The following is a 24,873-nucleotide window of genomic DNA, read 5'->3' as shown; positions in this document are numbered from 1 at the left end:
CATAACAATTGATTTTTTAAATAGGAATTTTGGTTATTTTTGTCATTATTAAATAATTTAAATACATAATTTTATTTAAAGCCAATAATACACGCTGAAGTTCTTGAACGCTATGAAAATCAAATCGTAGAATTAATACAAGAACATCGAATCGGTCCTGAGCTTCAAGTTCAACAATTTGATAAATATATCAGTCTGATAAATAATACTGACGAAGAATTCGTTACAAGTTTTTTGAATGCCGAAGTACCAAAAAGTTTTTCTGAATACGCAGAATTGATTGAAAAATATGACCAACTTGGAAAAAATATTCCCATTGAATTCGATCGAACATTTTTTGTTGGTCTTTTTGATGTTCATCGTGATGATTTGATGGATTACATGGCCAAGTCAGCAAATATGTTAAAGAGTAGTTTGATTGATAGAATGATTGATGATTATCAATTAAAATCACGAACGTAGGTGGCTTTTTTTCCGTTAGCTTTGGTTTTGAATGATAGTGCAATGAGTGATAATTGAAACCGGGGTTTTAATTTGTAGAATCGGTGAAGATTATGAGAGCATTGCGGAAAAAGCTCTAGGTACACCGGCGACAACAAGGGAACTAATGGATTTGAAAGCTTTCGTTGTAAGAGCTGAAACGGAAATGATTATTGACTTGGAAAATCGTCTAAGAGAAGTTATAAAATACGTACAATTTTTATCTGATTATACTCTTCTTACTTCTGTTGAATTAAAAACAAATAACTTTGCATTTCAATGGTAACTTTTATGAATAATATTTTTTTGCTTACCCGGGAAAAGTATTTTAGACATACTTAAATTTTATTTTTTAATTATTACGATCTATGAAGATCTATAAGTAAATAAAAAGTAAATTAAGAAAATTATCAAACTGAACATTCAAGAATTTTCATTAAAAAAAAAAATTTTGGGACTTAGTAAAAAAAAATTCATTTCTAAGGAGATCTAAGGTACCCGCGGGTAATAAGGCCTAAGAGACAGAAATGATATCTAAAATAACCGCCTCCGCTAAAGGCTACTCTAGAAGAAGGGTCTTACATAGAGATGTTACGACAAATTTATAGAGTCCCGATACCACGTTCCCTGGCTTATATATTTCATCATCCGTCATATGCTGTCGTAACGCAGAAGAAATTATAAAAAACAATCTAGTCTTCTGACTCTTAAAAAGAATACTGATAGTTTTAAGTGCTGTTAAGCAAAGCAATCTAGTCTTCTGACTCTTAAAAAGTATTGTTGCAAAATTTAAATGATGACTCATCTCTAAAACCAATTTTATTAAGTATAGTTAAACTATTCCAGTTTGTTTAACCCGTAGGCCTTATTACCCTACCGTAGTAAAATAAGGCCTATTCGTATGTTTTTTGAAAAAGTATAATTTTTTGTTTGTTTATGGTAAAAATTACCATTACTTCATTACATTTTATGGCTAGTGTATTGAAATAATGATTAATGATACATTTCGATAAATAAATGCAATATTTTTTATTCTATTCAAAATTTCCCTTAGCTAGGCTTTATTATCCGCCAGTACCTCAGATGAATTTGGTTCAAATTAAATAGATCTGTTGATGTTAATGTAGATCTGAACTAAAAAAAAATTAGATATATGTTGATCTAATCAAATTTTCGTCAATTTATTGTTTCGCGGGAAAATTTACAATTTCGATTTCAAAGAAAATGTTGTGACTGATAATAAATAAAGAAATTAGAATCTAAGAAGATCTACATGAATCTGAGTCGATCTGAATTTTGAAAAAATTCCCTGGAAAATTAATTTGACTTAAAATATTTGAAGGTATCACAAAATGCCAGGAATATTTGAGGAACATAGAAAAATAGTTGAAGCTAAAACTGGTGAATATCAAGAAGCTTTATTAGGAAGAATTGAAAAATTTAAACAGGATTTAAAAATATGGGAGAAATATTGTGACGAAATGCAGTACTGGGGAAGTATTGATGAGATATTTCGGTATCGTAAAAAAGCAACAAACTTAGAAAATCGTCTTGTAGCAGCTATGAATACCATAGACGAGTTTAATGAAGAGGAACAGATGTTCGGGTGGCAGATGTCACAATATCCGTTACGAAAGAAGGTTTCTAAAAGTGTTTATTTTCAGACAAAGTATTAAACAAATAAATAAAATAATTCTATTTGACAGATTGCTGATAAATTGTCCCCTTATAAAAAATTTTATGACATTGCTTGTGACTTTATTTCACAACACGAAATGTGGATGGGTTCAATGATTGGAAGTCATGATCCAGAAACAATTGAAAATGATTCCGGTGCTGCTTACCGCAGTGTGATGAAATTAGAAAAGTCATTTCAAGAACTTACAGTCCGTAAACTTGCCGAGGTTGTCAAAATAAAAATAGAAGAATTTCGTGAGCACATGCCACTAATTTCAAATTTAGGAAATCCAGGAATGAAAAGTCGTCACTGGACCCAAGTTTCAGAGATCGTTGGGTTCCCAATAAAAGTTGATGAAAGCATGACATTAGCGCGGGTAATTATTCAAAATTTATTCATCATTTTTATTTACAGTCTTCGTTTTTTATTATTAAAATACTTAATTATAATTGAAGATCATAGACTTTGGTCTAGATGACTACGTACCGAAATTCGAAGGAATATCAGAAGCGGCGACTAAAGAAAGTAATTTAGAAAAAGCACTCTTAAAAATGCATGCAGATTGGACTAGTGTTGAATTTACTGTTAACCCATACAGAGATACTGGTACATATGTTATCGCTAGTATTGATGAAATACAATTGCAATTAGATGATCATTTAACCAAAGCTCAAACTATGAAAAATTCACTTTATATTAAACCATTTGAAAAAGAAACATTGTGAGTTCACTAATGAACCCAGGTGAAGAAAATTTTTTAAAAAGTGTTCATTAGAAAAAACCAGGAGTAAAATGAGACTATTTTTAAAGCAAAAACATTTTTTTTTTTTTTTTTTATTTAAAAATGCTCAGTTACGATTTTTAGAAAATAATGAGGCAAGTTGATCAACTCGTAGATTGAGGTCAGTTTTCAAATTGTGGTAAAAAAAAATTTTTTTTTCAAAAATGTTATCTGAATTATTTTATTGAAAACTTAAAAAACCTCCGCCTGAATTAAAACCGGCCATGATTGTAAAAAAAAAATTTTTTTGCTGAAAATTTGAATATACATTTTTCTAAGATTACTCAAAAACCGCTGACGCTATAAAATTTTGAAGTTCTAATCCAAAAACTAGACAATTGGAGCTACATCTCTTTTTTTAAATTTCTTGTAAGACAATTTTTCTCAAAATTACGGTCTGTTGAAAATCGCCCAAAAATTTGGAATTTTTTTTTATCCCTTAATTTTTTCCAGTAGCGTATGTGAGCAAAAATTTTTAAATAGCGCGTTTTTAGTAAAAAATTTTGACATAAGAATCAAAAAACATTTACTAAAAAAGAAGTTTAACTAACAAGTGTTTCTTTTTTTGTATTTTTAAAAGTTTGAAAATAGTTAATAGAAAGTTTATCATTCAGTTTTAAAATTCAGGAAAATGAACACTTTTTTAGAGAATTTTTTTTCACGCGGATCATTTGTTATTGTGCTTAAAATAATTAAATAAATATACTTTAAATTTTTTAAGAGAATGGGAAGCTAAACTATATTTATTGCAAGATATTATGGATTATTGGTTAAAAGTTCAAGCAACCTGGATGTATTTAGAGCCAATATTTTCATCACCAGATATTCAACAACAAATGCCTGAAGAAGGACGTCGTTTTAGTGCCGTTGATAAAGTCAGTAAATTTAATTACTTTAATAATAAAATAATATAAAAAACGTATTAATTGTGTATGATTTAATAGATCTGGAGAGATATTATGAGTTCAGTAATGAACGATCCCAAAGTAATGTCAGTTGTTGAAATAGATAAAATGTTAGATCGTTTGAAAAAATGCACTGGACTTTTGGATTTAATTCAAAAAGGTCTGAATGATTATTTAGAAAAAAAACGTTTATTTTTCCCACGTTTTTTCTTCCTGTCAAATGATGAATTGTTGGAAATTTTATCTGAAACTAAAGACCCAACACGGTGAGAAAATTACCATTTTATTGAGACTGAATTTGCTGAATAATAAATTTTATGTTTGAATCAAAAAGTATAATTCGCTAATTTATATTCACATTCGATGAATTTTTATTATTTTAATATTTTTGTTTTTTTGTTGAAAAAGTAAAAAAAAAAAAACTGAAGAGGAAGTTATAAAAAAGTAATTGACAAATTATTTATAGAGTCCAACCACATTTGAAAAAATGTTTTGAGGGAATCGCAAAGTTAGCTTTCACTGAATCAATGGAAATAACGACAATGGAATCATCTGAAGGGGAAACTATTGTCCTGGAAGATAAAATAGATACCGCAAGTGCACGTGGGCAAGTAGAAAAATGGCTTGTTGAGCTTGAAATCGATATGAAGAAGAGTGTCAGAGCTCAAGTAAACAAATTAATTATTGAAGAAAATTTAATGAATAAAAATATTGAATTACTTTTGAGTAAATTAAATAATAAATTTAATAGGTTGTCAATGCTAAAGAAGCATATTTGACAAAGGAGAGAACTCAGTGGGTCCTCGACTGGCCTGGACAAACAGTTCTGTGTATAGGCCAACTTTACTGGACTGCAAATGTCACTTCAGCCTTTCTCCAGGGTCTAGATGCACTGAATGCTTATGTTGACACTTGTAATACGGAATTAAATCATATTGTTGAGCTAGTACGTGGTAAATTATCTAAACAAAACCGTACAACACTCGGTAAATTTATTAAAACCACTTGTCAATTTATTTGTTCGAATGAAAAAACTAAAAAAAATATTTAAACTCGTTAACTTTATTTTTAGAAGCTCTAATTACGTTGGACGTACACGCAAGAGATGTTTTAGTCGAGTTGTGGGAAAAAGAAGTCACGAAAGACACAGATTTTAAATGGCTATGTCAATTACGTTACTACTGGATGGTAATTTATTTAAAATAATTTTAAAATACACTGTAAAAAAAAAACGGAGTAAATCGGCGGTGTAGGTGTTAAAATTTCAACAACGAAAGCGGTGTTAAAATAACTATACATTAATTTTTTTACACCGATTTAACACCGCCAAATTACACCGCCTACACCAGTATTATTTCATTTTAACACCACGTGGTTAAATTGAGTCCATTTTTAACATCGCTCTATTTACAGTGTAATTAAATGAACTAATTTAATTACTTTGATGCAGGAAGAAAACTTAATTACTATGATGATAAATTCATCATTGAATTACGGGTATGAATATTTAGGAAATACATCTCGATTAGTTATTACTCCGTTGACTGACAGGTGTTATCGAACGTTATTTGGAGCACTGGCACTTCATCTCGGTGGTGCACCAGAAGGTCCCGCGGGTACTGGAAAAACAGAAACAACTAAAGATCTAGCAAAAGCTATTGCTAAACAGTGCGTTGTTTTTAATTGTTCTGATGGTCTAGATTACATCGCTCTTGGAAAATTTTTTAAAGTAAACTTCTGTTATTTATTTGTTGACAAGATTAACAAACAATTGAAAGACAATATATGTGGATTTATTATTGAAGGGTTTAGCTTCATCAGGCGCATGGTCATGTTTCGACGAGTTTAATCGGATTGATTTAGAAGTACTGTCAGTAGTAGCACAACAAATTTTAACAATTCAACGAGCAATTAATTCTAGTAAATCAATACTTGTATTCGAGGATACTGAATTAAAATTAGATCCAACTTGTGCTATTTTTATAACAATGAATCCTGGATATGCCGGACGATCAGAATTACCCGATAATTTAAAAGCTCTTTTTCGTTCAGTTGCCATGATGGTAATTGTCATTATTAATTATATAAATAATTTAAACATATTGAATAATTAATAAAAAAAAATCTTATTTCAGGTACCAGATTATGGTTTAATAGCAGAAAATACTTTATACTCATATGGTTTTTATAAAGCACGTCAGCTGTCAATAAAAATAGTTATGGCTTATCAATTATGCTCAGAACAATTATCTAGTCAGAGTCACTATGATTATGGAATGAGAGCCGTTAAATCTGTGCTAATAGCTGCCGGAAATCTTAAACTAAAATATCCGGATGAAGATGAAGATATTTTGATGTTACGTAGTATCAAAGATGTTAATCTTCCGAAATTTTTAAATCATGATCTACCTTTATTTAACGTTCGTACATTAAAAATTAAATTATCCTGGTAAAAACAGTTTAGATCTATAAGAATCCGAAAAATCTAACAAATAAGATCTACGGATATCAGTTTTTAGATCTATGTAGATCTAATATGGAAGAAATAGATTAATATAAGAAGATCTAGAGAGATCTATGTAGACCTGCAAAAATCTCTAATGATCTATGACAACCGGGATTTAAAGTGATCTACAAAATCCCTCAACCCAGAAAAAATATTTTTTATCTCACAAAATTTGGTTGGATTTTTTTAGGTCTAAGATCTTTAAGAATTTCTTTTTTTATATGATTTTAGTCTGATTAGACTGTATTCAGGCTAAATGGTCTGTATTTGAACTGGTTGATGTGTCTTTAAATTTTTATAAAAATTTTAAGCTGTTTTTGATCTCAAGACAATTAAAACCAGACTAAAAAACAACTAATAGATACACGGAGAGAAATTTATGGTAACTGTTCCTAATACGTTTATGAAATATCTCCTACCGTTATGGTAATGATTACTTGGAATTATGGGATATAGACTCATACTTTCTAGAAAAAGTTCCCGTAAGTATGGGAATGATTCCCATGATTATGTTAACAGTTTTCATATCACTTATGAAAAAATTATGGTAATGATTACCATACTCATAGGAATAGTTCCCATAAACAAATAGGAACCAATCCTATAACCATATTGTAACGCTTCCTAAGTGCATATGAGAATAAACCCTATCTATTATGGTAAGTATTCCCATAATATTATGGTAATCGTTCCCATTATACTATGATAAGTTATCATGATATTATAGTAATGATTACTATAATATATATGGGTACCGTTCCTATAATCGACATTTCAAAAAAACCGGTTACCATGCGTTATGGGAACCATTCCTATGATATATTGTAATTGTTACCATAAATTTCTCTCCGTGTAGAAAAAGTCTAATTTTGGTCTGGATAAGAACAAAAGTCGACAAAATATTTTGAGAAAAAAGTATGATTTTGATCTATAAGCAACCAGTCATACTAAAAATGATTAAAAACGAGTCTGAAAATAGCCTAAATAAGGAATAGCACGAGCAAAACTCGATTAAAGTTTATATGTTATTTAAATACAAAATAAAAAGTAAATTTGAATTGAAATAACTTAAAATTTTTATTTGGTTTAAAACAGATGACATTTTCCAACTCGGGATATGACTTTAAATCTTTTTCAAAATAAAAATTTTGAATGCTTGTAATTTGATAATTTTTTTCTTTCTGTCCTACATGATTCTGATCTACATGAATCTAAATCTCCTTCGATCTAAATCTTTTTTTCTTAGGATATTATTAAATTATATTTGGTATTATACATTCTCAAAAAATTACAGGCAATTGCGTCAGATCTTTTTCCAAATATTACTCTACCGAAATCAGATTACACTGAACTTGATGAATGCATTTTAGAAGCATGCAATCAACTTAATGTACAATGCGTTACATTGTTTTTAGAAAAAATTCATCAAATATATGAAATGATGATTGTTAGACACGGTTTTATGATTGTTGGGTTACCATTCAGTGGAAAAACTACAGCTTATAAAGTATTGGCATTAGCGCTTGAATTTTGTGAACAAAAAGTATCTTTTTTCAACTATAATTTATGTTTCTTTAGTTTATAATGATTTAATAATGGGTTAATATTTATGTAGAATTTATTAAACGAACATAAAGTTGAAGTTTCAATAATAAACCCAAAATCAATAACGATGGGTGAACTGTATGGTCAATTTGACCCAGTATCTCATGAATGGAGTGACGGAATTCTGGCAATTAATTATCGAATATTCGCAACGTCGCCAAATGAAAATCGTAAGTGGCTTGTGTTTGATGGACCTGTTGACGCAGTATGGATCGAAAATATGAACACCGTGTTGGACGACAATAAAAAATTGTGTCTTATGAGTGGTGAAATAATCCAATTAGCACAAACGACAAATTTAATATTTGAGCCGATGGATCTCGAAGCTGCTTCTCCGGCGACTGTTTCACGCTGTGGCATGATTTATATGGAGCCATTTGCTCTTGGCTGGGAGCCTCTACTAAAATCCTGGATTGGAACGCTACCGGAAAAGCTTGGAGACTATTTGAAACAATTTTTGTATGAGTCATTGTTCATGAGATTTTGCAAGCCACTGTTTCACCTAATTCGCCATGGAGGATTCAAAGTAATGTTAATTGTATTCCATTTAAATTTAAAGAAAAAACCAAATTAAATGGATATTTTTAATTGTGTAGATAATGTGTACGGAGTCAAATATTTTGAGATCAATTACTTATTTAATGGACTGTTTTGTTGATGATTATCGTGTTGAGATTGATGAAAAGGAAAGTGGTACACCCAGTGCTAAGCTTAGTGATTTAGATCTTCGAGCACAAGTAGAGGTAAAAATATTTATGTTTTAGAACATTTTATCTTTGAATTACCCGGGTCAAAAATCAAACTTGATGTAGACTTGGTTTAACGAGTCGAAATTTCGAGCCGTTTTTTACAAGATAAACTTGAATTTTCTTTCAGAGATGAAATACATTGAGTTTGAGCCTTGGTTTAGATTTAACTGGCTTACTTAGTCACGGCTTAAGATGAAAAAGTTGAAATTTACTGATTTAGACTTAGTCGACTTGAATTATAAGGCGAATAAGTCAAAACTAAGATGAAAATTGAAAAACAAATTTTACACTAGAAATTACTACTTGTTTTTGATTTGGTTGATCAAGTCTAAAGTAAGGCGAATAAATAACTTTTTTGAATATGAATAAGTTCAAACTAAGATGAAAAAAGTTCTAAAAGTTAACGAAAATTAAATTTAAGCCGAAAAAGTCAAGATCTTATGGAAAAACCGTTGGCAAATCGATGATTTCATACTCTCTAGAAATGAATCAGTGAAAATTCACAAATTCCAAGTGCAAATTAAACCACTAATTCCAAAAAGTGGTTCGGTTGGCACTCAGAATTAGTAAATATTCACTTCTTTCACTTATTCATGTTTAGAGAGTAAGAAAATAAGATGAAGCGAATCTTAATCAAGTTTTATTTTTGACCCTAGTAGATATCGAGATACTTTAGATGACAACTTAAACATAAAAAACTAATTTTTATATTTAAGAGAAATGAAATTTCATAAGAATAATTTAACTAAAATAACTCAAATTGAAATTCACAGCAGATTTAACTTCACAAACTTGTAATTAATATCAAATAAAATTTTTTGAAGTTCCACTTCCGAAAGAACAAAAATTCATGTCTAATTTCAATAATTTTTTTAAAAATTATACTTAATTAAAATTATGACTGTGAAATAAAAATTTTAAAAAAAAAGTTATATACTTTTTAAAAATTACTCTTTTTAAATTTTTTCAAATTTAATTACCGACTAATTGTTACCAAGATATTAAATTTTAACAATGTCCTATTTTATTAATGAAAAATTAATTGATTAATTGTTATATTTTATTTAAGGGTTCATTTTTTTTCTCATGCATTTGGGCGATGGGTGGTACACTCGAATCCAAAGCTCGTGAACAATTCAGCCTTCTTTTCCGCGGCCTACTAGAAAAAGAATTTCCTCTTAATCTTGAGGAACTTTTTAATCTCGAGAGAATATCCCCGCCTGCAAAACCATATATCTTCATAATGCCAAAAGACGGCCTTGTCTTCGACTACAGATTTATAAAAGAGGTACTTATCAAACATAACTCGTGAAATAATTTCAATAAACCATTAAAACTTTTAAAATATCATATAGCGCCCAATCTTGTAGTAATTACAAAGTTTCTCTTTAAAGTTTCCATCCATTTATAACTTCTCTATCGAATAAATTAAACTTAATGAAAGTAATAAAATTTTACTTAGGGTAAGGGCAAGTGGAAACTTTGGTCCGACGAATTGTTAAATGCGCCGCCCATTCCAAGAGACATTCCAGTAAATCAAATAATTGTTCCAACAGTCGAGACAATAAGATACACAACTTTGTTTCAATTACTAGTCCAACATTCTAAGCCTGTGCTGTTAATTGGACCCACCGGAACTGGAAAATCTGTTTACATAACCGACTTCCTATTGAAGAGAAATGACACGACAATTTTTAAGCCTCTTTTAATAAATTTTTCTGCGCAAACATCAGCAAGTCAAGTTCAAGAAATAATAATGAGTAAATTAGATAAGCGTCGAAAAGGTGTCTACGGACCACCGATTGGTAAACGTTGGGTCGTATTTGTCGATGACGTTTCAATGCCGTTAAAAGAAGTATATGGCGCCCAACCTCCTATTGAATTGTTACGTCAACTTTTAGATCATTCCCAATGGTATTGTTTTTTTTTTTTAATAATTACTAATTAGGGTCGTGCAAATCATGCTCGAATATAATTGAATATCAGTATTCGATTTGAAATTTGTGAATCCAACCCGAGTAGCACACTTAGCTTTATGACATCCCGGAAAAAAATGATTTTGCCTAATCATATATAGTTATGGATAATTATATATGGATATTTATATTATCATGCATAGGCTTATATATAATTAGATCTGATTAAACCTGACTAATATATCTATAAGATAGAAGTTATGAGGCTGCTTTTTGACTTATTAATAAGACAGCAAAGTGCAGGCAAAGCGATCTGAAATTTATATGCGCGAAAAAATATATGGTTAAAAGTTAGATAAGTCATCTAAATTATTTTTTAACCGAAATTACTTTTTTAAAATGGAAAAAAGATCATAAATTTTCTATGACTCTTATTAAGACCATCTGTATTTATATCCTTGTAAAAGACATCTTTATAACATCTTAAAGTTGGCTCTGTGCTACTTTGGAATAATTAAAATTTTCAAATGATACAAAAAATTCAAATTATTTAGTCGTTTTTGATAATTCATAACTTATGAAGATACTCGTATATTTTCTAATTATTTGATATTAATTTTTATTATTAAGTCTTAACTCACAATTAATTCTAAACATTTTTTTTTACAATAATTTTCTAAGAATTCAAAAACTGATGATAAAAATAATTCATGTTCAATTTATTTGAACATCTCTACAATTAATCTAATTAATGAAGTCTTTAAATTTTCGATTTATTATTTAAGGTATGATAAAAAAGAAAATACTCCAGTCAAACTAATTGAAGTACAACTAATCTGCGCAATGGGTACTCCTGAAAATGGGGGAAGAGACGTAACACCGAGATTCAAAAGACATTTTTTCACTTTATCAATATCCGAATTTGAAAATCAAGTTATGATTATGATATTTAGTAAAATTATTCTCTGGCATTTAGATACGAGGTACTTTTATTTTATTGTAGAAGAATAAATTAAACTATAATTTTTATTGAAATTATTTCCAGAGGTTTCAGTAAAGAATTTGATCCATGTATAAATCAAATTGTTTTGGCAACGCTTGATGTTTATCAAGAAAGCTTGAAAAATTTATTGCCGACACCTTCAAAGTCACACTACCTCTTCAATTTACGAGATTTTTCACGAGTTATACAAGTAATTTTTATTTATACATATATTTATTATTCGACAACTTAAATTTTATTTTGAAATGCTATTTGCAGGGTGTTCTATTATCAGTACCAGAGTCGATGCCAACTTTGGCATGTATGAAGAGACTTTGGGTTCATGAAATCCTACGAGTGTTTGGCGATCGATTGATTGATGAACAAGATACCACTTGGTTAATTCACCAGCTACGTTCTACAGTTGAGAGGCACATGGAAGCAAGCTTTGATGCTCTATTTGAAGATTTAGCTGGAGACTCAAACGACCCAGTAATAATTATGCCTTTGAAATTACTAACTAATTATTAATACTGACATGAGTCACTGATTTTTTAAACTTTTTTTTTTAGATTGGTGAAAAAGAATTGAGAAAACTTCTCTATTGTGATTTTATTGATCCTAAAGCAGACGTAAGATTGTACAGAGAAATTCAGGATTTAGAATTATTGAAGTCAATTGTTGAGGGTTATTTAATTGAATATAATTCAATGACGAAAAAACCTATGAATTTAGTACTCTTTAGGTATTAATAATTTGAAATTACGACTAATTATTTTTAGTGGAATTTAGTAGAATTAGGAATTCAAAACTCTGTAAGTCTAAATTATTTTTTTGGGTTATCATTTAATTTCCATACGAAAAATTTATTAAAAAAAACCTTTAATCCTATTATTTCAACGTTCTAATTGCAATGCTCTAAAATCTATAGTTTCAAAAATTTCAATATAAAATTCAACACTATACCCTTGAATTTTTTTTATAATTGAACATGAACATCCGAGTAATTTAATTCGTTAGCTAAAAAAAGCTCTGTCAGAAAGTAATGATTTCCAAACACTTTTCCGTGTGAAAAAAAATTTACGGAAAAAGGTTGACAAAGATAATAGTACCCGAGTAAAAAATAAAACTTTATTCAGTCTCACTTCACCTTATTTTCTTCTGAAGCTGTCAATTTGCTGACGATGTCTCAATAAGACCTCGACTTTTTCGGTTTTTTTGTCTTAAATCGTGATTAAGTAAGCCAGTTAATTCTAAACCAATGGGAAAACTCAATGAATTTCATGTCTGTAAAAAAAAAGTCGAGTTTATCTCGTGAAAAGATTACGAAAAATTTTACTCTTTCTTCTTATTGAAATGAATATATATAAAAGTCACCTGAATCTGATCTACATTTTTATTTTCGAACTCAAAGTTTTCAAAATATTGATAAGGAAATTACTGATTTTACGTAAAAAAAGTTCTATTTAAATAATAAATTACTTTATTCAATAGATTTGCAATAGAGCATATATCAAAAATGGCACGAATAATAAAGCAGCCACGAAGTCATGCTCTGATTGTTGGAGTAGGTGGCTCAGGAAGACAATCCTTGACCCGATTGTCATCTCACATATGTGGATACGAGCTTTCCCAAGTAGAGTTAACCAAAAATTATGGAACCCATGAATGGCATGAAGATCTTAAAAAAATTCTTAAGAAAGCAACTGCCGGAGAATTGAGTTCGACATTTTTGTTTGCCGATAGTCAAATAAAAAATGAAAGTTTTCTTGAAGACATCAGTAACATGTTAAATTCTGGCGAGGTGAATAACTATAATTTTATTTTCTATTTTATTTCGATATTTTATTTGTTATTTTAAATGAAACAGGTTCCAAATTTGTTTAATAATGAAGAAAAAGCAGAGATATGTGAAAAAATGCGAATGATCGATCGTCAACGTGAACGTGCAATGCAAACAGACGGTAGTCTCGTAGCTTTATTCAATTTATTTGTACAAATAGCACGAGATCAACTGCATATTGTTGTTGCAATGTCACCAATTGGTAATGGATTTCGTAATAGAATACGAACTTTTCCAGCTCTCGTAAATTGCTGTACTATCGATTGGCTTCAGGTATTTCGTTTAAAATCCTTTCAATAAAATATTCAATTACAAACATATGTTATTTTATATTTTTCAATTAAACGTCATCTAAATAAATATTTATTTTAAAAAAGCCTTGGCCAGAAGATGCATTATTGGCAGTAGCAACGCGATTTTTAAGTGAAATTCAATTGACAGATCATGAGCGCAGCACAGGAATTGAAATGTGTCAATTTTTTCACATATCAACTCAACTATTAACGGATGAACTTTATACGAGATTAAAAAGATACAATTATGTCACTCCAACGTCATATTTAGAGATGATCAATACATTTAAAGAACTGTTGAATAATAAACGAAAGTTAATAAAAATTATAAATAAATATCAATGGTCGTTAAAAATTAAATTTTCTCAGGTGCCCCATAAAAAGCTTCTTTTTAGTGAAAAAATGCATGGGGAATTTAGTTTTTTCGTTTTAAGTAAAAAGAACACGTGCCGAAGGGCGATCAAAGCTCATTTTTCGATACAATCGCGGTTTTTTAAAAATATCTCATGAAATATGAAGATTAAAGGAAAAGATCATAGAAACAATTTTGTAGGAAATTAAATTCTTCACAAAAAAAGTCATGTTCATTTTTTTTATAGAATGTGTCTTTATGAAGATATTTTAAAAAAACTTTTCTAGATCTTATCAATTAGGCATTTTAAGGATAACGAATATTAAAAATAACGTTTTTCATAAATATAGACAACTTCGTAGCTCGTAACATATCAATTATTATTGCTTGTTACAGTTTCTGTATACTTAGAAAAATGTTATTTTCAAAATTTGTAATCCTTAAAACGCTCAATTCATAAGATCTAAAAAAAGTTTTTTTTAAATATCTTCATAAATACATATTCTATAAAAAAAATGAACATGACCTTTTTTGTCAAGAATTTAATTTCCTACAAAATTCTTTCTATGATTTTTTCCTTTAATCTGCATATTTCATGAGATATTTAAAAAAAACCGCGTTTGTATCGAAAAATGAACTTTGATCGTCCTTCGGCACGAAGTGTTCTTTTTACTTAAAACGAAAAAACTAAATTCCCCAGGTATTTTTTCACTAAAAAGAAGCTTTTTATGGGGCGCTTGAAAAAATTTAATTTTTAACGACCACCCTAACAAATATATGCAATTTATATAAAAATGTAAATTTAATTTTGTAATTTATCATAATATTTTAGAGAAATTACTCTGGCAAAAAATCGTTACGAGGGTGGAATTGGTCGTTTAGATTCAACGCGGACACAAGTTAGTGAAATGCAAGAAACTTTGAAAGAATTGCAGCCAATGTTAGTGACAGCTGCGCAAGATGTACAGAAAACTGTTGCTAATGTTGAGAAAGAGAGCTCCGAAGTTGCTGAAGTTGAGAAGATTGTTAAAGTTGATGAGGAAGCTGCTTTAGTAAATATTTACTAATAAGTTATTTTGAATTACTTATCAAATAATTAAGTGAATAAATGAATAATTCGAATACAGAAAGTAGCTGCTGCAGCTGAAGAAATAAAAACTGAATGCGATGATAATTTATCAGCAGCAATGCCGATATTAAATGAAGCGCAAACGGCATTAAATACATTGACGACTACTGATATTGCTGTCGTAAGATCGATGAAAAATCCGCCGGCTAATGTTAAACTTGTTATGGAAAGTATTTGCATTTTAAAGGTAATTTTATTTTATATATGTATGTATATATATAGAAATAGATATAAATTTTATTTAATCATTTCACGATTTATCATATCTAAGGAAATAAAACCCGACAAAGCACAAACAGCAGAGGGAAAATCTTACGACGACTATTGGAAAGCTTCTTTGAAAATTTTAGCTGACGTTAAGTTTCTAGATTCATTGGTACACTTCGATAAAGACAATATACCTGACCAGGTAATCGATAAAATACGTCGTGAGTATCTCGCAAATCCAAACTTTGATCCAGATAAAGTTAAAGTTTCATCTACCGCATGTGAGGGTTTATGTAAATGGGTTTTCGCAATGTCTGAGTACGATAAAGTTGCTAAAGTTGTTGCTCCTAAGAAGAAAGCTTTAGCCGAGGCACAACAAGTTTACAATGACGCGATGGATAAATTGTCTGCTAAGCGAGCTCAATTACGTGAAGTTCAGGTGAACTAATAATTTAATAACTTGTTAACATGAGTTATAATCTTTATTTTCACTCTACATAAATTAATAATAATAATAATAATAATGAATTTAAAGGCTAAATTAGGAGCTTTGGAAGCTGACTTAGCATCCAGAAAATCAGAATATCAGAAAATGATTGACAAAGTAACAAATTGTGAACAAAAATTAAAACGCGCTGAAGAATTAATTGGTGGATTAGGTGGCGAATCAACTAGATGGTCTCAATGTACTAAAGAATTAGGAGAAAAGTAAAAAAAAAATTTTTTTAATTACACATAATCAGTTAATATTATTAATATATTTATTTTAATTGAAGGTATGATAGTTTGACTGGTGATATTATTATTGCATCTGGCGTAATTGCTTATTTAGGAGTATTTACAACATATTATCGTACTAAACAAATAAAATCATGGGTTGAAAAATGCAAAAGTTTAAATGTTGTTTGCACAGATGATTTTTCTTTGAAAGATGTACTAGGAGATCCGGTACAAATAAGATCTTGGAGTATTGCTGAGCTACCAAATGATTCATTTTCTATTGAAAACGGAATAATTATTAAGTAATTAAATTTACTTTAATTACTGGACCTTGTTAGAAGACTACGCGTTATTAAACTCTTTCCCTCAATTTGTTAAAACTCGTTCGGAACGCTTCCCCCACCAACAACTCAACAACTATAATAGAGCAGAGTTGAACCGAATAGATAAAACGAAAAACGACGATAGTCTTACAGCGAAGTCCGACTGAATTTATTTTGTATTGATATTTTATTATTTGAATAAATTTCCAGAAATGCAAGAAGATGGCCACTGATGATAGACCCGCAGAACCAAGCAAACAAGTGGATTAAAAATATGGAAAAGTCTAATAACATGAGTATAATTCGACTCACTCATCCGGATTACGCGCGCGTTTTAGAAAATGCGATTCAGTTTGGCCAGCCAGTATTGTTAGAAAATGTGGGAGAGGAATTGGACGCAATGTTAGAGCCTGTGCTGCTTAAACAAACTTTTAAACAAGGCGGTGCTTTGTGCATTAAATTAGGAGACTCTGTTGTTGAGTATAATACGAATTTTAGGTATAATTTTAATCTTGAATAAGTAAAATATATCTTTGACTATCGAATAATTTTGCTTAAAATATTTTCAGACTTTTTATTACAACAAAGTTAAGTAATCCACATTATTTACCAGAGATAGCGGTCAAAGTTACTTTAATTAACTTTGTTATAACTTCAAATGGTCTTGAAGACCAATTACTTGGAATTGTTGTGGCTAAAGAACGCCCGGATTTAGAATCAGAAAGAAATTCATTAATCATTCAAGGGGCTGCTAATAAGAAGTAATTTAAATTTTCAAATATATTTTAGCGGGAATATTTATAATTCAAATTTTTTATTACTTATAAACATTAACGTATTTTTTTGCGATAGATTATTAAAAGAAACAGAAGATAAAATATTAGAAATATTATCTATCTCTGAGGGTAATATTTTAGATGACGAAGACGCTGTTACAGTTTTAACTTCATCAAAAGTTCTTAGCAATGATATTCAAGCGAAACAAACAGCTGCAGAAATAACTGAAAAATCAATTAATTCAACAAGACTTCAGTATGCTTCGATTGCTGAATATTCAGCAATATTATTTTTTACAATCGGTAAAAAAAAAAAACTTTTAAAACTAATTTAAAATATAATTTTAATAATTATATTTTGTAACAGCTGTTCTGGCAAACATCGATCCAATGTACCAGTACTCGTTGGCGTGGTTTGTAAATTTATTTAAAATGTCAATCGATACTACCGGACAATCTGAGAGTCTCGAGCTGCATTTAAAAGAATTGACCAAAAATTTGACCCATTCTTTGTACATAAATATATGCAGATCACTGTTTGAAAAAGATAAGCTGCTGTTTTCAATGCTGCTGTCAATTCAACTGATGGATAAATTAAAATCGAGTATACCACCAGCTCAATGGATATTTTTACTAACTGGAGGAGTAGGTCTTGACAATCCTTTTCCAAACCCGTGTTCTTGGCTGCCGGCCAAACTGTGGGATGAATTGTGCCGTTTAGATGACGTACCAGGGTTCAAAGTAATTTTTAAAATTTTTAAAATACTTTTAGAGATATGCCAGCTTTTTTTTTTAATAATTTAATAACCGAACTCAACAGCTTTATATTCTACTCTAATAATTTATCAATTACTATGTCAATTAGTCATTTGCGCAGAAGATAAAAGTTATAAAATTTTTTTTAAAGAGGCCAATGAAACCTTTCCGTGGCGTGTTTGCTTAATAATCTATTGCAGTTGACACAATCGCATAGGAACAATCTTTGACCTTTTATCGATTTGGTTACTCCTCATCGCAATCATTTACATTTTTATTAGTTTTTTATCTTTCTAGTAAATAAATATAATTAATGAAAATTAAAAATAGACATAACTATTTTTAAAAATACCTCTACTTTATTGAATCGATACTTTGTAGTTAATTTTAATTGACGCGGAATTTTCAATTAATTAGAATAAAGTGACCTAGTTAGATCAATTTTTTAGAAATTATATTACATTGAAAATTAAATTTATAAAAGCAAATTGCAAAGTAGTAAATAATTACTAACTCATTTTTTAAAGAGTAAGCAATTATGAAATTTTCTTACTACGGTTTATGATAAAAAAATTATTATTTTGGCAAATGAAATTTTTTTTGGTAAATTTGAAAAGTACTCAATCGGTTTTTTTAAAGTTTTAATTAGATCACTGTACAAAAAAAAATTGTTGTACCTATGAAAAAAAGAAGAAAAAAATTCTACCGAATTTCTGCTCTGAATATACGTTTTTTTTTATGACACTAGAGTCAGTTGAGGTCTAGTAATTTTTGAGTTTTTTTCAAGACGATAAATTATTTAAAAAATAGTATATTACATATCTAGAGAGGAAAGGAGCAACTGATCGCACCGAAAGTTTAAATTTTTGACTCTTTCTGTCATGAATTTAAAATTTTAAACTGACTTAAAGTTCTGAAGTGTCTCGTAGTTGCTCACTAAAAGATGACAATAAAGTTAGCAGACATTTAAAAATTTTTTGATTTTTTTTTTTACAAAAAAATAAATATTAAAAAATTATTTTGAAAAATCACACATATAGTTTATGAAATTTTCGACATGTGCATTTTATTATAAATATTTTTTTTTTTATTTTTTATCTGTTAAAAAAAATTTTTTTAAATTTCAAATGTCTGCTAACTTTATTATCATCACTAAAAGTCGTAATGTACCAATACTCGATCAAAACATGGCCCTATAGTCGCTCTAAGACAATATCAATTAAACTATCATAAGATTATTGATTTGAAAAATCATTTATAAAATATATCATCTTATTCCTTCATAATATAGAATTTCATAAATTTAAACAATGCCTTTAATAAGATGTAACAATTATTAAAAAATTGAACGTAACCTAAATTTAATCTAACAAACGTTAAAAAGTTTATTCCAAAATGCGTAGCGCATTTCAGAATGCGCCCTTATTAATTATTCCTATTACTTTTGCGCGGTAAATTTAAATGTTTGAAAAATAAATTATAAGAAATTGGAGAAAACTAAAAATCGTACGTTAAAATAAAATGGCGGTGAAATATGATAAAAAAAATTTTAAAAAAACACGCAAGTGTTTGAACAAACCTTGGTGGGGAAATAATATGCAGAAGGGTATCCTAATACACTTGGAGATTTGCATTAAATTGCTCCAAGTGTATTGCAGCTAAAAAACGTCACTTAACTGCTATTTCTCACCAGACGATGCCAGATGATTTTGCTCAGGAACTTGGAAGTCACCATCATCAGCAATTCGCAAAACTTTACACTAGCACTGAACACTCAACACTTCACGACACCACAGACACTTTGTACAATTTAAATTTTACAAACCACTGCACATTTTAATTAAACAATTACTATGAGCAATAAATTTTATGGATAATTCCGCGAATTAACTGCAATACTGTTTCAATTCAAACGTAAGAAGGATCTGGGCTACGACTGAAGTTGTCGATTATACTGACTGCCGCTATTGGACCTCCAGTTGATACAGAACAATCGATTTTGCAATCATACGATTATCCCCCCCCCACTTTAGCAAAAATTTGAACGTTGAATATAGCGACACGCAATAGCGCCAACTTGGCGCTAAATTACAAAATTGAAATTTAATAATTTTATTAAATTTTATTTGTGTCAATAATTATAATAATTAGACTTAAAAGTATACTTAAAATTTTTTATTTTCATCAACAATTTATTAATTATTCTTATTACTTGCGCGGTAAATTTAAATGTTTGACAAATAAGTTATTAGAAATAGGATAAAATTTTTAAATTTTAAATCAAAATAAAATGGCAGCAGAATATGATAGAAATATTTAAAATATTTAAAAATATATAAAAAAACACATAAGTATTTCGCGTAAAAATCGTGTTACTACTACGCTACATTTGCACGACTTGCAGCGCTGCGCTACGCTACAGCTGTTTGTTGCGCATATGTGAATGCGCCTAAAGTCAAAAATGGCTGGCTGAGCGCGATTTTGAAAATAGTCACCTAGTTTAAATTCATAATCTATTATAAAATACTTTGATACATCATATTTTAATATACACATGTATTTATATTCACAAATAATCATTTAGCTGAAAGGAAAATAATTGAAAATAAATATGATCTAAAATATAATCGAAAAAGTTTCGATATATTTTCGAAATTTCTAATTCTGTATGAGATTTTATATTAAATTTTCTATATTAAAAGAAAAACACTCAACTCATACGAAAAATTATATAAGTGATGCATATGATTCATATTAGCCAACTGATCGGTGCAGATGTCATATATATTTTTCCATATGGAAAAAATATTTTTATGAATTTATATTTTTCAGGGTATCAAAGAGTCGTTTGAAAATGATAATAAATTTTGGAAAAATATATTTGACTCGAAAGAACCACATGTGGAAGCGATACCTCCGCCTTTTGATAAGCTTACAAAGTTTCAAAGACTCTTGATATTAAGATGCTTGCGGCCAGACAAAATAATATCATGCGTGCAAAATTTTGTACAATGTAAGTATCTTAACAGTTTAAAAAAAATATTGTGGATAAGGTAATAGAACTAGTACCCGATCAAGGAAGTAGTCAAGTAGTACTCGATCACTCCATGTATTTGTGTATCTATATTTAGTAAAATTTAATAAATATATATATATATATATACAAATATATGAGTAATCGGGTACTAGTTCCCTGATCGGGTACTGGGTCTCATACCTAATACTGAAAATCTTAATTTTACAAACTAAAATAAATGAGTAATTTAAAAAAATATATTTTTAAAGCTGAATTGGGACAAGAATTTGTAGATCCTCCACCATTTGATTTACAATCTTCGTTCCACGATTCAAATTGCACGATACCACTGATATTTATTTTAACACCTGGAACAGATCCAGCTCAAATTCTACTTAAATTTTCTGATACCCAAGGTTTTGGAACCAACAGAATGTTTTCACTTTCTTTGGGCCAAGGTTTCAAATAAATATATATAAAAAAATATTATTATTAATTATTATTCTGTTATCTTCTAATTTATTTTTAGGCCAAGGATTAATTGCAGAGCAATTAATAAATGATGGAGTCAGATACGGACACTGGATTGTCTTACAAAATTGTCACTTGGCAAAAAGTTGGATGGGAACACTAGAAAAAATATGCGAGGGATTATCCCCGGATTCGATACATCCCGATTTCCGCCTGTGGTTAACGAGCTATCCGGTTAATTATTTTCCCGTCTCGGTGCTCCAGAACAGTGTTAAAATAACTAACGAGCCGCCAAAAGGATTACGTGCCAATATTATACGATCTTACTTGAGCGATCCTATAAGCGATCCTGAATTTTTTGAGTCATGCAAACAATCCGCGGTATTCAAAAAATTATTGTACAGCCTCTGTTTCTTCCACGCAATCGTTCAAGAGCGACGGAAATTCGGATCCGTCGGATGGAATACTGCTTATGAATTCAATGAAACAGATTTGCGTATCAGTGTCCAACAGTTACATATTTTTTTGAATCAATACGATGACGTACAATTCGAAGCTTTGAAATATTTAACTGGAGAATGTAATTACGGTGGTCGAGTTACTGACATTTGGGATCGCAGAACATTGAAAACTATTTTATCTAAATATTATTGCCAGTATATATTTATAATAATATATTAATCTCGGCGTCTAGTTTTAAAACCAGACAACAATATCATTCAATTTTTTGTTTTAAACTAGGCGCCTTTTTTATAATTAATATCGATGATTGTAATTTTATGCATTAAATTTTTTTACAGAGAAATAATAACAGAAGATAAATATTATTTTGATAATACCAGTGATATTTATTATTGTCCTGATGCCAAAGAATATAATATATTTTTAGAGTACACCAAACAATTACCATTAATAACTTCTCCGAGTGTATTTGGTATGAATGACAACGCAGATATTATTAAAGACCAACAAGAAACTGATTTGTTATTTTCATCATTATTATTAACTGAGGTAATTATTTAATTACTAATTACTAATAAATGAAAAAGTATTAATAATTTAAACAAAATTATTTACACATGCAATCGATTTAATTAATTAATTGAATTATTAAAAATATTCAGGACCGATGGGTAAGGCTTAAAAATTTTTTTTTTATTTAACATGGTGACCACAGATTTTTGAAACTGAAATTCCCTGACTTTTCCAGGTATTCTAGTAAAATAATTTAAAAGTTCCCTGACTGTATGTAATGATATTAAATCATTGGAAATATTTATTTAATTCAAAATAACATGCTACAAGTCAGTTCAATAAATAATCAATCATTGTCGTTAAATGAGACTTTATTTTATTATTTGTCAATGTTCATATATTTTTTTTATTTATTAAATGAATAATTTTTTATTTTTTATTTTAAATCTGTTTTTATATAACTTACTCTATAATAAAATATAAATAAATTTTTCATTTTCACTAGAATAAATTTCATAAATAAGAACGTTTTATAGAATATTAATAAAATATTAATCAAGTACGCGAATAATAAATGTAGTGAAACTTATTAGTTCAATACTTGTGTATACTTTTAATGTTTTTGGTTTTTTAACTTGTCAATATGCATGTTAATAGCTTGAAGATCCTGACGATTGGTTTCTACTGAGACTTTTTTTTTTTAACATCCTTTTTAATTCTAACTGCTTCATTTTTTCGCTATCGAATCAATTTCTACTTATTTTTTTTCAAGATTATATTACAATCGCATTCGCGCCGCGCCACTTTTTGAACAGTTTCGACAGAAAAAAAAATGTATCGTTTTTTCAGTCAAAAGCAAAGAAAGTAAAAATTTTTCCAGTTTTATGACGAAATTCCCTGACTTTTCCCTGATTTTTCCAGTATATTCATAATTCCCTGACATTTCCTGGCTCTCCAGACAAGTGGCCACCATGTTTATTGTTAAAAAAACATTTACTTAATTATTTTTTAATTAATTATGCAACAATTAGGATTTATGGGAACGTAAAGTAAGTTATAGTTATAATTAAATCAGGGAGATTAAATATTTTAAATTATAAAGAATTAAAAATTCAAATTTATCGTGGTAAAGAACCCAGTAAAATAATATTTGTATTTCAATAGGAGACGGGAAAGTCGACGGGAATAAAAGAAGCGACGTCTGACGAAATAATAATATCAGTAGCTACGGATATTTTAAGCAAATTACCAGCCGACTTTGATTTAAACAAAGCACTTGAAAAATATCCGACGTCATACAACCAAAGTATGAATACTGTTTTAGTACAAGAGATGGATAGATTCAATAAATTACTCAATTGTATAAGAACCAGTCTTATTAATGTCAAACGCGCAGTAAAAGGTTTTGTTCTTGTCTTTACTAAAAAATAAAAAATCTCTAGAGCACTCGTATATTTGAATTTGATATTAAAATTTGTTTTCACAGGATTCATTGTAATGTCAGTTGAGTTAGAAGAAGTAGCAGATGCTATTTTAAAAGGAAAATTATCGTCTTTATGGAAGAGACACTCGTATCCTTCACTTAAACCTTTGGGGAGTTACATTAATGACTTTGTACAGCGACTGAAATTTTTACAAGTGTCGTAGAAAATAAATTAATTATTTAAATGAATAAATAATTGGTTTAATTAATTAATTAATTACACTTTTTAGGAATGGTATGAATCAGGAGCACCAATAACATTCTGGATCGCTGGTTTTTATTTTACCCAAGCGTTTTTAACCGGAGCAAGACAAAATTATGCTAGAAAATATCATATTCCTATTGATCTTTTGGCATATGATTTTATAGTACTCAAAGAAACCAATTTTACAAATGCTCCAGATGATGGAGTCTATATAAATGGATTATTTTTAGATGGCGCAAGATTTAATAGAGATAATATGACTTTAGATGAAAGTTTACCCAAAATTCTTTATGATCAAGTTCCACATGCAAGTAGATTTATCAGCACCAAGTCATTAGTAATGATTTGTGATTAATAAATTAATTTATTAAATATAGATCTGGTTGCTTCCAAAGAAACGCGAAGATTTAGTAAGACAAGAGACTTATTCATGTCCTCTTTATAAGACGAGTGAAAGAAAAGGCACTCTGTCGACAACAGGACATTCAACTAATTTTGTAATAGCAATAAATTTACCTACGAAAATCCCAGAAGATCATTGGATCATCAGAGGAGTGGCTATGCTTTGTCAACTTAGTGAATAATTTAAATTTTAATTACTGAGTCTGACAAATTTATATTTTATACTCTATGTGCATATTGATAATTTATTTAAAATATAAATTTTTGAACTAAAAAATAATCTTTTGTCTGTCATTGAACTTGTAAGCAACTACCAGGTG

General features: G+C 29.2%; 1 protein-coding gene across 1 annotated transcript in view; it reads left to right on the top strand.

Annotated features, from left to right (window-relative positions):
- LOC103577396 (dynein axonemal heavy chain 7) overlaps positions 1-24,735 on the top strand; it is a 27,961-nt gene extending 3,226 nt beyond the window's left edge. Inside the window, exons 4-45 of the mRNA XM_053737783.1 lie at positions 82-458; positions 541-762; positions 1,823-2,120; positions 2,187-2,534; positions 2,614-2,879; positions 3,661-3,814; positions 3,884-4,110; positions 4,311-4,512; positions 4,596-4,830; positions 4,917-5,032; positions 5,295-5,573; positions 5,650-5,907; positions 5,980-6,264; positions 7,645-7,893; positions 7,966-8,481; positions 8,552-8,698; positions 9,774-9,992; positions 10,167-10,618; positions 11,406-11,603; positions 11,666-11,813; positions 11,882-12,094; positions 12,175-12,347; positions 13,097-13,406; positions 13,473-13,718; positions 13,823-14,052; positions 14,923-15,142; positions 15,218-15,406; positions 15,491-15,865; positions 15,962-16,134; positions 16,203-16,448; positions 16,680-16,967; positions 17,039-17,230; positions 17,322-17,548; positions 17,613-17,986; positions 20,834-21,014; positions 21,287-21,475; positions 21,547-22,144; positions 22,289-22,499; positions 23,631-23,865; positions 23,950-24,101; positions 24,177-24,458; positions 24,529-24,735. Coding sequence (XP_053593758.1) covers positions 82-458; positions 541-762; positions 1,823-2,120; positions 2,187-2,534; positions 2,614-2,879; positions 3,661-3,814; positions 3,884-4,110; positions 4,311-4,512; positions 4,596-4,830; positions 4,917-5,032; positions 5,295-5,573; positions 5,650-5,907; positions 5,980-6,264; positions 7,645-7,893; positions 7,966-8,481; positions 8,552-8,698; positions 9,774-9,992; positions 10,167-10,618; positions 11,406-11,603; positions 11,666-11,813; positions 11,882-12,094; positions 12,175-12,347; positions 13,097-13,406; positions 13,473-13,718; positions 13,823-14,052; positions 14,923-15,142; positions 15,218-15,406; positions 15,491-15,865; positions 15,962-16,134; positions 16,203-16,448; positions 16,680-16,967; positions 17,039-17,230; positions 17,322-17,548; positions 17,613-17,986; positions 20,834-21,014; positions 21,287-21,475; positions 21,547-22,144; positions 22,289-22,499; positions 23,631-23,865; positions 23,950-24,101; positions 24,177-24,458; positions 24,529-24,735 — 10,707 coding nt within the window. The remainder of the gene's footprint in view (positions 1-81; positions 459-540; positions 763-1,822; positions 2,121-2,186; positions 2,535-2,613; positions 2,880-3,660; positions 3,815-3,883; positions 4,111-4,310; positions 4,513-4,595; positions 4,831-4,916; positions 5,033-5,294; positions 5,574-5,649; positions 5,908-5,979; positions 6,265-7,644; positions 7,894-7,965; positions 8,482-8,551; positions 8,699-9,773; positions 9,993-10,166; positions 10,619-11,405; positions 11,604-11,665; positions 11,814-11,881; positions 12,095-12,174; positions 12,348-13,096; positions 13,407-13,472; positions 13,719-13,822; positions 14,053-14,922; positions 15,143-15,217; positions 15,407-15,490; positions 15,866-15,961; positions 16,135-16,202; positions 16,449-16,679; positions 16,968-17,038; positions 17,231-17,321; positions 17,549-17,612; positions 17,987-20,833; positions 21,015-21,286; positions 21,476-21,546; positions 22,145-22,288; positions 22,500-23,630; positions 23,866-23,949; positions 24,102-24,176; positions 24,459-24,528) is intronic.
- Positions 24,736-24,873: the final 138 nt, after the last annotated feature.

This window comes from Microplitis demolitor, chromosome 1 (assembly GCF_026212275.2).
Source record: "Microplitis demolitor isolate Queensland-Clemson2020A chromosome 1, iyMicDemo2.1a, whole genome shotgun sequence".
NCBI classification, from domain to species: Eukaryota; Metazoa; Arthropoda; class Insecta; order Hymenoptera; family Braconidae; genus Microplitis; species Microplitis demolitor.
Note: the sequence above shows the minus strand (reverse complement) of the source record. Positions and strands in the feature narration are given on the sequence as shown.